At 42.8% G+C, this 13,705-nt stretch overlaps 1 protein-coding gene across 1 annotated transcript in view; it reads right to left on the reverse strand.

The window, feature by feature from the left end:
- The window catches only part of cdh2 (cadherin 2, type 1, N-cadherin (neuronal)), a 194,914-nt gene that overhangs the window by 39,576 nt on the left and 141,633 nt on the right, over positions 1 to 13,705 (reverse strand). The window contains exons 8-9 of the mRNA XM_073045892.1: positions 7,327 to 7,464; positions 1,304 to 1,489 (exon numbers count right to left, since the gene is read on the reverse strand). Coding sequence (XP_072901993.1) covers positions 1,304 to 1,489; positions 7,327 to 7,464 — 324 coding nt within the window. The remainder of the gene's footprint in view (positions 1 to 1,303; positions 1,490 to 7,326; positions 7,465 to 13,705) is intronic.

Raw genomic sequence — 13,705 nt, forward strand, 5'->3', positions numbered from 1 at the left:
TACGTTTATCACAGTGAATGACGTCACATTTTGCCAACGTTACACACCAAGTTCTTGACAACTCCCATTGCCTGTCTACATCTGAGATTTCTTGGTAAATCAGCCAATGATGTACAGTACTGAATTTGTCAATATGAAGCACAGACTGAGTTTGGAAATCTAGCAGGAGCAAAGGATGTTGGTAACGGTGAGGGTACAGCACTGTGGGAGGGGTGTGGGACAAGAGGTAGGTGCCAAGGGGTGGGGGTTACAGACACACCCAGCCCTGAGACACCAGGAAAGCTCAACTGGTTTGTTGATCATTACAGAATATCTTTCTGATGCTTCCATTCCCTCCTCTCTCCCTGCCATCTTCCCACTCAGTCCACAAGAGACCCATCTCAGAATCAGGTTTATCATTCACATATGTCATGGATTTTGTTGTTTTTAAAAAAAAATGGCAGTACAGTGCAATACATAAAATTACCATAACATTGTGTCAAAGTCTTCGGCACCCTAGCCCGCCTGCCCGCCCCCGCGCGCACGCACACACACATATATATATCTGAAACATCTGAAGCTCCTGACAGATGCGATAGAACCACAGGTTGGCATGATCTTGAATCAGAGATATTCTGATTGAAATCTCAATGCACTGTAATGATTTGATCTGCACAAACAGTATGCAAGACAAGCTTTTCACTGTATCTTGGTACGTGTGACAATAATAAATCAATGTCCGTTTATCTTATTGTCTGCCTGCACTGCACTCTTTACAACTGTTATTTATGTTCTGTACTCTGTTATTGTTTTACCTTGTACAACAATGATTTGCTTTGCATGAACAATATTAAGACAAGCTTTTCACTACATCTCAGTACATATTAATAAACCAATTCCGATTTATTTGCACCCAACCTCTGCTTATAATCACAAGACATTTTGCAGATCGTGGCAGTTATGAGCAACACACAAAAAATGCTGGAGGAACTCAGCAGGGTAGGCAGCATCTATAGGGAGGAATAATCAGTCGATGTTTCTGGTGTAGACTGGATTGTCAGGACTGAAAAGGAAGGGTCAAAGTAAGATGGTGGAGCAGGGATGAATTAAGAAACTGGGAGGTGATAGATGGAAGAGGTATAGGGTGAAGAAGAAATGTGGTAGGAGAGGACAGTGGGCCATGGAAGAAAGGAAAGAAGGGGCACCAGAGAGAACTCATGGGCAGGTGAGAAGAGAGGGGGTGACAAGGTAAGCACAATGAAGAACTTAAAAAGAGAGAAGGAAATTACTGCAAGTTAAAGAAAGAGAGAGACTGGTAACACACCTTGACAACGGTCACCAGGCCATCGTTACTGATGGGGTCAGTCAGGACAGCAAATCGTCCTGTCGCATCACCGCCGATTATACTGTAGGCTGCATTCCAAGCAGGGCTATGCGGGTGATCGTTGTCCGTCACTGTAAGGTTTGCAACAATAACATCAACCCTGTTTTCCGGGACTTCTCCATAGAACTGCAAGAAAGAAATAGAACCAATACAATGGTTACCTTGGTCAAATCCTACATAAATCCTTCAATAGTGTGGTGCCAGGCATTGCTTGGGCAAGCAAACATTAAGATTCCCAAACCCCATTCTCTCACATCCCTTCAAATGCCCTCCCAATTATCCTGCAACCCACCAACACCAGTCAGATTTGCTCCGGCCAACAGCTAAAGAGATGGTAGATGCAACATGACTTGTAAAAAACATACTAAAGGCCTTTCAACGAGATGTGACTTCAGCATTACTGTATTCTATGTTTTTAAAAGTATCATTATGGGTTTGTGCATGATAGATCACGTTAGAGGATGTTAGCAGGAAAGTTGATGAAGGAAAGGCAATGGATGTTGTCTACATGAACTTTAGCAAGGCCTCTTGCAAGCTTCCATATTGCAGATTGATCAAGAAGGTTCAGTCACTTGGCATTCAGGATGAGATAGCAATCTGGATTGGACATGGGCTTTGTGTGAGAAGCCAGAGAGTGGCAGTAGATGATTACACCTTTGACTGGAACCCTGTGAATAGTGATCAGCACCCTGTGATCGGTGCTGGGTCTATTGTCGGTTGTCATCTATAATCAGTGATCTGGATAATAATGAGGAAACTGGATCAGCAAATGTGTGGATTGCAGTGCAGTGGACAGTGAGGAAGACTATGAAAGCTTGCAGTGGAATCTGGACCAGATGGACAAATGGGCTGAAAAGTGGCAGATGGAATTTAATGCAGACAATTGTTGGGTGTTGCTCAATGAGAGGACCAGGGTCGGACTTACACAGTGAACAATAGGACGCTGAGGATGTAGTAGAATGGAGGGATCTGGGAATACAAATCTATAATTCCATAGGAATATTTCCATGCTGTAATTGTTATATGGTTATAATATAATCTATAATTCCTTAAAGTGCTGTCACAGGTACATAGTGTCATAAAAAGGCCCTTTTGGCATATTGGCCTTCATAAATCAAAGTACGGTGCCCAAGAGTTGGGATGTTATGTTGAAGTTGAGTTAAGGTGAGGCTTAATTTGTGTCACTTATCTACAGGAAGGTTATCAAGAAGATTGAAAAAGTACAGAAAAAACTTACAAGGATGTTGCCAGGACTTGAGGACCTCGGCTATCAGGAAAGGCTGAATAGGTTAGGACTTAATTCCCTAGAGCGTAGGAGAAGGAGGGGAGATTTGAGAAACGTATACAAAATTTTGAGGAGCTTAGACCAGGTAACTGCAAGTTGACCTTTTTCCCGCTGAGGTTGGGTAAGATTACAACTAGAGGTCATGGGTTAAGGGTGAAATGTGAACTGTTTAAGGGGGATATGAGAGGGATCTTGGTCACTCAGAGGATAGTGAGAATGTGGAAGTAGCGGATTCAGGTTCAATTCCAACATTTAAGAGAAATTTGGATAGGTATGTGGCTGAGAGGGGTAAGGGGGACTACGGTCTGGGTGCAGGTGGATGGGACTAGGCAGATTAATAATTCAGCATGGACTAGATGGGCTGAAGGACTTGTTTTTGTGCTGCAGTGTTCTATGATTCTATGACCTCACCAGGCACATCAGATCAAGAGAAGTCAAGTCACTCTCAAACCCAAGTGACTGCACAAGATATCACATCACCACTTAACCTTTCCAGCACCAAGGAGAATGCCGCAATTTCACCCTCACTCCCTAGTAAACAAACATCCACCTGTGATTAGTGAGTAGCAACACTGTGGACAAAAGGCCTATCCCTGTGCTGTAGTGTTTTATTCTATGTAAACACCTCTGATTCGAGGTTGAATATATTTGGGGTATGTACACAGGAGCTGCGGCTGAAGGGAGACCCAACAGAAGTTTATATAATTGAGATGCACGGATGGTCGGAATCTTTCTCCCCATACTCGAAAAGGCCAACACCAGAGGACATTGTCTTAATATGAGTGAGAAAAAGTTTAAAGATGTGTGCGGCAAGTTCTTTTTTTACACAGACAGTGGTGGGAACTGGAACGGGTGATATGTAAGCAGGAAAGATAGCAGCCATTAGGTAGACAAATATTCAGGAATATATCATGTTCAGCACAGGCAACGTGGGCCGAAGGGCCTGTTCTTGTACAGTACTGTTCTATGCTTTAAAACACACATCAGCAAAAGACATTGAACCATCTGGTCAGTCCCTCGAGTGTGTAGAGATTATAAAAACACAAAACAGGGATGACATCTACCATCTGATCCTCCAATTGAGATCTAAAGCCAGTAAAGGGATATAGACTAAGACATCCCATTGAAGTGAACAATTATCTGCATTTCAGTGTAGGTTTGGGAGATTAAGCGTACTGGGGTTTATGGTTTTAAAATTGAAACGCTGCTTACATATCAAGTGCAGAGATCTTTCTGCTCAAAAGGAAAGATAATCATTTCTAAGTAACAGATTTTTTTTAAAGAAGTTACCGTGGAAACAGAAGCAGCACTTCACTTGCACAACAAACTCGTGTATGCTTTAACAATTTAATAGAAACAGTCACATCAGAGTCAATGGGTGTTCAAAACAGTGCACAGAAATGGGCAAAACGAAGTGGATTGAATGACTGGAAAAAAGCCTGGGGTGAGACTACAAAAGCCAACATTATGAATTTACTTCTCCAGGAACTGGAAGAAGCCTTTCATTCCTGAGGCTGTCCTGCCTTTTGAGCCGTTGTTTCCCTGCTCTTGCTGCCCTTAGTCTTAAGAGTCATAGATATACAGCACAGAAACAGGCCCTTCAGCCTAAATTGTTCACATCAACCAAGACTGCCATCTAGATTTGCCTGTGTTGGGACAATATCCCTCAGAACCAGAAACGTGTTGCAAGGTGGAGAGGATTGAGAATTAAATATCCAGGGATATCAGGTAGTACAGAAGGACAGGCAGGAAAGGTGGGGTAGCGCTTTTAATTAAGGATGAGCTCAGGGCGATAGTGAGTGACAATATAAGATCTAAGGAGCAGAATGGTGAATCCATCTGGGCAGAGATTAGGAATATATAGGGAAAAAATATCACTAGTGGGAATTGACTACTGGCCACCGAAAGGTAACATTATAGTGGGATAGGCAATAAACCGAGAAATACCTGAGGCATGTAAGAATGGAACAGCAGTTAACTTGCACTTAGATTGGGTGAATCAAGTTGGTCGAGGCAGTCTTGAAGAGGACTTTGTAGAATGAACAGCAGGTTACTGAACCTACCAGGCAACATGCTATCTTGGATCTGGTCCTGTGCAATGAGTTAGGTAAAATTAGCAATCTTGTAGTTAGGGATCCTCTTGGAAAGAGTGATCACAATATGATTGAGTTTCTCATACGAATGCAGGGTTTAATAGTTAGATCTAAAAACAATGTATTATGCCTAAACAAGGGAAACTATAACAGGATGTGGGAGGAGTTGGCTAGGGTAGACTGGGAACACAGGCTACATGGTGGGAAGGTTGAGGAACAGTGGAAGACTTTCAAAGAGATTTGACACGGTCCTCAACAAAAGTATATTCCAGTTAAAAGCAAGAACAGTAAGGGTGGAGAGCCAGCCTCGGGTAACTATGAAATTAAAGGCAGGCATCAAACTAAAAGCTTATGTATACAAAGTCGCCAAGAGTAGTGGGAAAGTGGAAGATTGGGAAGACAACAAAGAACTACTACGCGAGCAATAAAGGGAAAATAGGTTATGGAAACAAACTAGCACAAAATATAAAAAAGGATAGTAAAAGTTTTTATATGAATATAAAGCAGAAAAGAATGGTCAAAGTGAACATAGGTCCCTTTGAGGACAAGAGGGGATTGATATTGGATAATAAGGAAATGGCCGCGGCTTTGAATGTCTATTGTGTGTCAGTTTTCACAGTGGAGGACATGTCTAACAGGGAGGTGAGGACCTCGATACAATAGCTATCACTAAGGAGGTTGTGCCGAGCAAACTTGTGGACCTAAAGATAGACAAGACCACTGGTTCTGATGAAATGCATCCCAGGGTATTGAAAAGAATGGCAGAACTTTTAGAAGTTTTGGTGATAATTTACCAAAAGTCTCTGGACTCTGTGCAGGGCCTGGCGAACTGAAAGATGGTGAATGTTATGGCACAGTTCAAAAAAGGATGTAGGCAAAAGGCAGGTAACTACAGGCTAATTAGTTTAACATCCGTAATTGGGAAAATACTTAAAGCTAGCATTGAAGAAGAAACAGCGAGGCAGCTAGAAAGAAATGGATCCATCAGGCAAATGAAACATGGACTCATCAAGGACAGGTCCTGTTTGACAAACTTACTGGAGTTCGCTGAGGACATAATGAGTGCAGTGGATAGAGAGGAACAGTTGGATGTTATTTACTTGGGATTTCCAGAAGGTGTTCAATAAGGTGCCACATAAAAGACTTATCCATAAGATAAGGATGCATAGAGTTGGGGTTTATGTATTAGCATGGATAGAGAATTGGTTAACCAATAGAAAGCAGTGTTGGGATACATGGGGTGTAACTCTGGTTGGCGATCAGTGGTGAGTGGTGTGCCACAGGGGTCGGTGCTGGGCCCACAACTGTTCACGGTATACATTAACGATCTGGAGAGGCGACCGAGTGCAGTGTATCTAAGTTTGCTGATTATACTAAATTGAGTGGAACAGCAAATTGTGCAGATGATACGGAGAGTCTGCAGAGAGATATAGATAGATTAAGTAACTGGGCAAGTGTCTAGCAGATGGAGTACAATGTTGGTAAATGTGAGGTCATCCACTTTGGAAGGAAAAATTAAATAGCCGATTATTATTTAAATGGTAAAAAAGATTGCAGCATGCTACTGTGCAGAGGGACTTGGGAGTGCTTGTGCATGAACCACAGAAGGTTGGTTTGCAGGTGCAACAGGCTATCAAGAAAGCCAATGGAATGTTGGCCTTCATTGCTAGGGGGATTGAATTTAAGAGCAGGGAGGTTATGCAGAAATTATGAAAGGGGTGGATAAGATAGAGTCAGGAAAGTTGTTTCCACTGGAGGTGATACCAGAACTAGGGAACATAGCCTCAAGATTTGGGGGAGTAAATTTAGGATGGAGATAAAGAGGAAATGCTTTTCCCAAAGAGTGGTGAATCTGTGGAAGCTACCTCAGTAAATAAATTTAAGACAAGGTTGAATAGATTTTTGCATATTAGGGGAATTAAGGGTTACGGGGAAAAGGCAGAGGTGGTGGAGATGACTCCATGGTCAGATCAGCTATGATCTTATTGAATGGCAAAGCAAGCTTGATGGGCTAGATGGCCTACTCCTGCTCCTATTTCTTATGTTCTAATGTTCCACTCACTTTAAATCTAGACACCCTAGTTTTGGACTCCCCTACTCTGTTAAAAAGACTGAGCTCCTTAGGTCTCAATCAAATATTTTGCCTCTCACTCTCAAAGCTAGGCAACCTTGTTTTTGGTCCCTCTTTCCTGGGAGAAAGACCATGCGAGCTCACCCTACTTATAGCCTTCATGATTTCACAAACCTCTACAAGGTCATCCCTCATTCTCTTATGCTCCAAGGAACAAAGCCCAATCTCTCCCTTTAGCTCAGGCTCTTACATTCTGGCAGCATCCTTGTAAATCTTCTCTGCACTCTTTCCAGTTTACTGATGTCTTTCCTACAATAGGCTGACTATAAGTGTACACAGCTCTGGATGGAATATTCATTCAAATATACAACAACAGGGAGAGAGAAAGGAACGGCAGAGAAAGGGAGGGTTAGGCTGAAGGGAAACAAAAGAGCCAAAATGAGGGATGTGAGTAAAGAAAGAAACAAGTAAAAGTGGGCAGTAGAGAAGGAGGGGCAAGGGGCACAATACTTACAGTAGCAGCAGTAAACTCTGGTGGATTGTCGTTGACGTCTGTGATGGTGATGATAGCGGTAGCGGTGTTGGAAAGGCCATACATCGGACTTCCCTCCATGTCTGTTGCTTGAATTATCAACGTGTACTGTGGAACTTTCTGTAAAAGAGAATGGGAGTACCAGGGATGAGGATTGGGGTTGAATGCCTAAAGAATTTTAACAAGTCAGACCCACTCTCAGTAATTCTGGAAAATCTTCCCCTCCACCATCAGCTTTCTGAATGGTCCATGAACCCACTAATGCTACATCACTAGCCCTCTTTTGCTCTATCTAGCTTGAGAACAGTAATTTCTATTTCCTGTACTTCCACCACAAAACAATAAATTTCATGCCAAATGTCAGTGATTGTAAACCTGATTCTGATGCTGTTGAGGCTGGTACAGTAAGACTTAAAAGGTTTTCTGCTAGAAACATCACTGCACCATAGATGCTGCCTGGCCTGATCACATCCTCCAGCATTTTGTGTGCGCTGCTTGGATTTCCAGCGTCTGCAGGTTTTCTTGTTTCTGATATTGTCTGTCTTTTTCTAATTAAAATACAAGCTTGCCAGGGAATTGATGGGCAGAACAATCTCCTTCTGAACAGTAATATTTATGATATGCAAGGCCATTCAGCCCATCGTCTATGCTATTTATCAAGAGTAATCCACCAGTCCTGTTCCCTCTTATTTTCCTGAAGACTTACTGTTTCTCTCCTACATTTGTCAACTTAACCTTGATTCAACCCCTAGTGTAGCTACTTACCTGCACATCATGAGGGCTTTATCCCAGGTTTGGAGAATCGCGAATAGAAGGCACAGGTTTGAGGTGAAAGGTGTTAATAACTTGAGGAGCAACTTTTTCCACTCAGAGGGTGGCTGTATATGAAATGAGCTGCCAGAGGAAGTGCTCGAGACTGGTACAATAAGACTTAAAAGGTATTTCGATGGGATTTGAGGCATTTGGGCCAACTGGGACTAGCTTAGATTGGCATCTTGCTCAGCATGGGTAAACCGGGCTAAAGAGCCTGCTTCCATGCTCTTGGACTACAAATCTATGATGAATGACTGCTCACAGTCACCAATTAACATGGGCAGGCCTCAGGACTGCAAAAGATCTCCTATACTATAATCTGGATACAGTCCATGACATCACTATTAATTTGCCTAAATTCTATGGATTCTGTGCCCATCTCCAAAGTAAAATACACCTGCAAAAAACAATTTAACATATGCCCCATCTTTTTTTGGCTCCATTCATTGATGATCATGCTGATCTTAAGGTGGGCCAATTTTGTACCTTGCTATCCTTTTGCTCTTAATATATTTATAGAAGCCCTTGAGATTTTCCTTCACTCTCTCTGCTGGAGGTACCTCATGTCTTCTTTTAGCCCTCTTGATTTCCCTCTTAAGTGTTGTCTTACATTTCTTATATCCCTTAAGTACGTCATGCTACCTATACCCACTATGCTTCTCCTCCTTTGCCAGGGCTTTAATGTCTCTTGAAAACCAAAGTTGCCTAAACCTGTTCACCTTGCCTTTTATTCTGACAGGAACATACATATTCTGTACTCCTTTGAAAAATGTAAGAAAATTTCACCTTTGAAGGCCTACTCACTAAGAATGCCTTTACCAGAGAACAATGTATCCCAGTCCATACCTACTAGATCCTACCTGATAGCAACAAAATTGTCTTCAAATTTATAATCTCAACCCGAGGACCAGACCTATCCTTTTCCATAATTTCCTTAAAACTAATGGCATTATGATCACCAGATGTAAACTGGTTCCCATATATATTTCTGTCAGTGGCCCTGTCTCATTCCCTCACAGGAGATTCAATATTGCACCCTCTCTAGTTGGGGCCTCACAATATTGATAAAGGAAACTATCCCAACCAGCCCTTTTACAGTACAAACCCTATGTGGAAAATTAAAATTACCTACTATCACAACCTTATTTTTCTGCTAACTGTCTGCTACTTCTGTAATAAATTTGCTCCTCCAAATCCCACGGACTACTGGGAGGCCTATAATATAATCCCATTAACATGGTCATCCTATTCTTATTCCTCAGTTTCACCCATATAAACTCAGTAAACAAGCTCTCCTGTCTATCCAGTCTGAGCACTACCACGGCGTTTTCCCTGATGAGTAGTGTTACCCTTTCTATATTGTCTAAAACAACAGAACCCCAGAACACTGAGCTGCCAGTCTTGCCCCTCTTGCAATGAAATCTCACTAATGGCTACAATATCGTAATTCCATGTTGTTCCATGCTATAAGCTCACCTGCCTTATTCTACAATACTCAGAACATTAGTCCCACCATGCTCTATGTTTCGATTTCTGTCTTTGCATGTAGGCTTGGCATTGTTTTCCCCCAGAATCACTCCAACATTTGCCCTAGTTTCCATCCCCATGCAAGTCTACTTTAAGCCCCCCAGAGCAGTACAAGCCAACCTTCCCACAAGGATATTGGTCCTCCTCCAGTTCAGTACGAACCACCCCACCTTTAGCGGTCTCACATCCTCTGGAAGAGAGCACGATGATCCAAAAATCTGAAGCCCTTCCTCCTGCATCATCTCCTCAGCCATTTGTTAAACAGGATTATCCTCCTATAGCTGGCCTCATGAGCACTTGGCATTAGTAGCAATCCTGAGATCATCACCCTGGAGATGCTGTCCTTTAACTTAGCACCCTGAATTTACCTTGTAGGGCTTCATACCCACCCTGCATATCATTGGTACCAATGTGAACCCCAACCTCTGGCTTCTCAACCTCCTTAAGAACGCTGTGGACATGATCCAAGTTGCCCCTGACCCTGGGAGGCAACATACCATCCAAAAAACTCGTTCTCATCCACAAAACTCTCCCCCTAATAAATCCCCTATGGCATCCCTCTGCCTGCTTTCATTTTGAGTTGCCAGACACTGATGTGCAAACAATAAACCAATAAAACGACAGCCCAGATTAGCTACTGAGACTGACAGGATTGCTCTGAAAGCTGACATCGACTCAATGGGCTGAACAGCCTCCCACACTGAGAGAAGGATGAGGTCGTTAAGCAGTAATACCACTTTCTCCTGAGAGTGACAACTCTGTTCCACAAAGTGCTTGTGAAATTCCTGCCTAGTTCAATGCAGAAATTTAAAACCGAATTTTTTAAACCCATATGTGATGTTTGTCAAATTCAAAAGGCAAATAATGCTTGAACCCTCCCTTTATTATAACACAACAAAAATGAACCAATAACACCCACCCATTCTCCACACCATTTTAGCACAGTCTAAGGTTTCGTCCTTTGTATGTTCATTAATAAACACTTAACGTTCCCAGAATGGACTCTGGGCAGATACTGTATCAGTTAACACCAGAGATTGCCAGCTTGGATAGGAGCCCAGGAGGTGCCTTACAGCTGCTTCCTTATCGGGGCCAGAACCTCTCAGGTGTTGGTTGCTAGGTAACGGAGAGATCACCAACACCGCGTTTTGTCCCTGCGAAATTTCCCTTAATGAGCAGAAGGGTCCCTGAGGGAGTTCGCATCCAATGAAAACCCCACCTTGCTGACAAGCATCTCTCCCTTGCGGGGTATAGCTTTTCTTTAAATCTATAGCAGCATCAAATATCCCCCGCGAACAATGAAAGGTCAGTTTAACCATATATATCAAGGATACGTGTCACCACAGGGTCACACACTCACTGCCTAGTTATTGCTGGAAGCACCAAAGACAATTAATTGCTCATTACCATTTTGCTACTTATTCTTCTCCCTTCGTCATACTCTAACAGCTATCCCTGACCTTGGCTGATCTTTTTCTCAAGTCCAGCGACCTGCCTTGGTCTACGATCCTTGCCCCATGATTCTTGCCCCGAACCCACGACACTCTTTGTATTTTTAAACAGACCTCCAGCCTCACAAAGTTCAGAAGAGCTTCCCAGAATCCCACTTCCTGACATCATGACTACCCTGGCTCCAATCTGAAGATTACGTCCATTTGTTTAAATCAATTACCTCTAAATTACTCTGGTGACCAAAAATTAAATACCAATCTACATTTGGCACTGAGGTTTGATGGAGAGAATGCAAATCTTACACAATGCTGCCTGCTCAACACAACTAAACCCTTGTTCGATTAATTCCAAGCATTGTGGAGAGAGTGTAGTTGATCCCAGCAACCTAACAATACGAATTAGCTGCATTACCAGCCTCTCCCTGCAGTAGACCTGTATACACTGGGGAAGGCAGATTTGCCTGCTCCTTTCTTACAGAGAATTCAGCAGACCAGCCCTGACTTACACCAGCAAGGGATAAAATTTCAACAAGGTGACGGGACTTAAAGCCAGAGTGTTAATATTTTAAAAGCTTCACACAAACCAGCCCTCTTCCTGCACAAGGTTTTTCTAGTTTAATATTTCAGTCTCCCCACCTGCAAAATTATTGACCAACATGAACAGCAATTTCCCAAAGGCCCTGCAGATTAACGCAAGTGTCTTAACACTGTGCCCTAGGAAAAGTAGTTGTTCATGGAACCTTAGACGTTAAGAAACAGGAAATTATTAAACCTGCTCCAAGCTTGGTCAGCTTTACTTATTTAGAGATACAGCATGGAACAGGCTCTTCCAGCCCAATGAGCCACGTCACCCAACAACCCATCTAATTAACCCTGCCTATGTAGATAAGCCTACAGGAGGAGAGGCTGTACAGTACTTGATCTGGTATTGGGAAATGAACCTGGTCAGGTGTCAGATCTCTCAGTGGGAGAGCATTTTGGAGATAGTGACCACAATTCTATCTCCTTTACCATAGCATTGGAGAGGGATAGGAACAGACAAGTTAGGGAAACGTTTAATTGGAGTAAGGGGAATTATGAGGCTATCAGGCAGGAATTTGAAGCATAAATTGGAAACAGATGTTCTCAGGGAAACATACGTAAGAGATGTTGCAAATGTTCAGGGGATACTTGCATGGGGTTCTGCATAAATACGTTCCAACGAGACAGGGAAAGGATGGTAGGGTACAGGAACCGTGGTGTACAAAGGCTGTTGTAAATCTAGTCAAGAAAAGAGCTTCGAAAAGTTCAAGAAACTAGGTAATGATAGAGATCTAGAAGATTATAAGGCTAGCAAGGAGGAGCTTAAGAATGAATTAGGAGAGACAGAAGGGGCCATGAGAAGGCCTTGGCAGACAGGATTAAGGAAAACCCCAAGGCATTCTACAAGTATGTGAAGAGAAAGACAATAAGACATGAGAGAATAGGACCAATCAAGTATGACAGTGGAAAAGTGTGTATGGAACCAGAGGAGATAGCAGAGGTATTTAATGAACACTTTGCTTCAGTATTCACTGTGGTAAAGGATCTTGGCGATTGTAGGGATGACTTGCAGCAGACTGAAAAGCTTGAGCATGTAGATATTAAGTAAGAGGATGTGCTGGAGCTTTTAGAAAGAACCAAGTTGGATAAGTCACTAAAACAGGATGGGATGTACCCCAGGCTACTGTGGGAGGTGAGGGAGGATATTACTGAGTCTCTGGTAATGATCTTTGCATCAATGAGGATGGGAGAGGTCCAGAGGATTAGAGGGCTGCAGATATTGTTCATTATTCAAGAAAGGGAGTAGAGATAACCCAGGAAATTATAGGCCAGTGAGTCTTACTTCAGTGGTTGGTAAGTTGATGGAGAAGATCCTGAGAGGCAGGATTTATGAATCTTTGGAGAGGTATAATATGATCCGGAATAGTCAGCACGGCTTTGTCAAGGGCAGGTCGTGCCTTACGAGCCTGTTTGAATTTTGAGGATGAGTCTAAAGACATTGATGAAGGTACAGCCATAGATGTAGTGTATATGGATTTCAGCAAGGCATTGATAAGATACCCCATGCAAGGCTTATTGAGAAAGTAAGGAGGCATGGGATCCAAGGGGACATTGCTTTGTGGATTCAGAACTGGCTTGCCCACAGAAGGCAAAGAGTGGTTGTAGATGGGTCATATTCTGCATGGAGGTCAGTCACCAGTGGTGTGCTTCAGGGATCTGTTCTGGGACCCTTACTCTTCATGATTTTTATAAATAACCTGGATGAGGAAGTGGAGGGATGGGTTAGTATATTTGCTGATGAAGGTTGGGGGTATTGTGGATAGTGTGGAGGGCTGTCAGAAGTTATAGTGGGACATTGATAGGATGCAAAACTGGACTGAGAAGTGACAGATAGGTGTGAGGTAGTTCGTTTTGGTAGGTCAAATATGATGCTTGAATATAGAATTAATGGCAAGACTCTTGGCAGTGTGGAGGATCAGAAGGATCTTGCGGTCTGAGTTCATAGGACACTAAAAGCTGCTACGCAGGTTGACTCTGTGGTTAAGAAG

The sequence above is a fragment of the Hemitrygon akajei genome, chromosome 1 (assembly GCF_048418815.1).
Source record: "Hemitrygon akajei chromosome 1, sHemAka1.3, whole genome shotgun sequence".
NCBI classification, from domain to species: Eukaryota; Metazoa; Chordata; class Chondrichthyes; order Myliobatiformes; family Dasyatidae; genus Hemitrygon; species Hemitrygon akajei.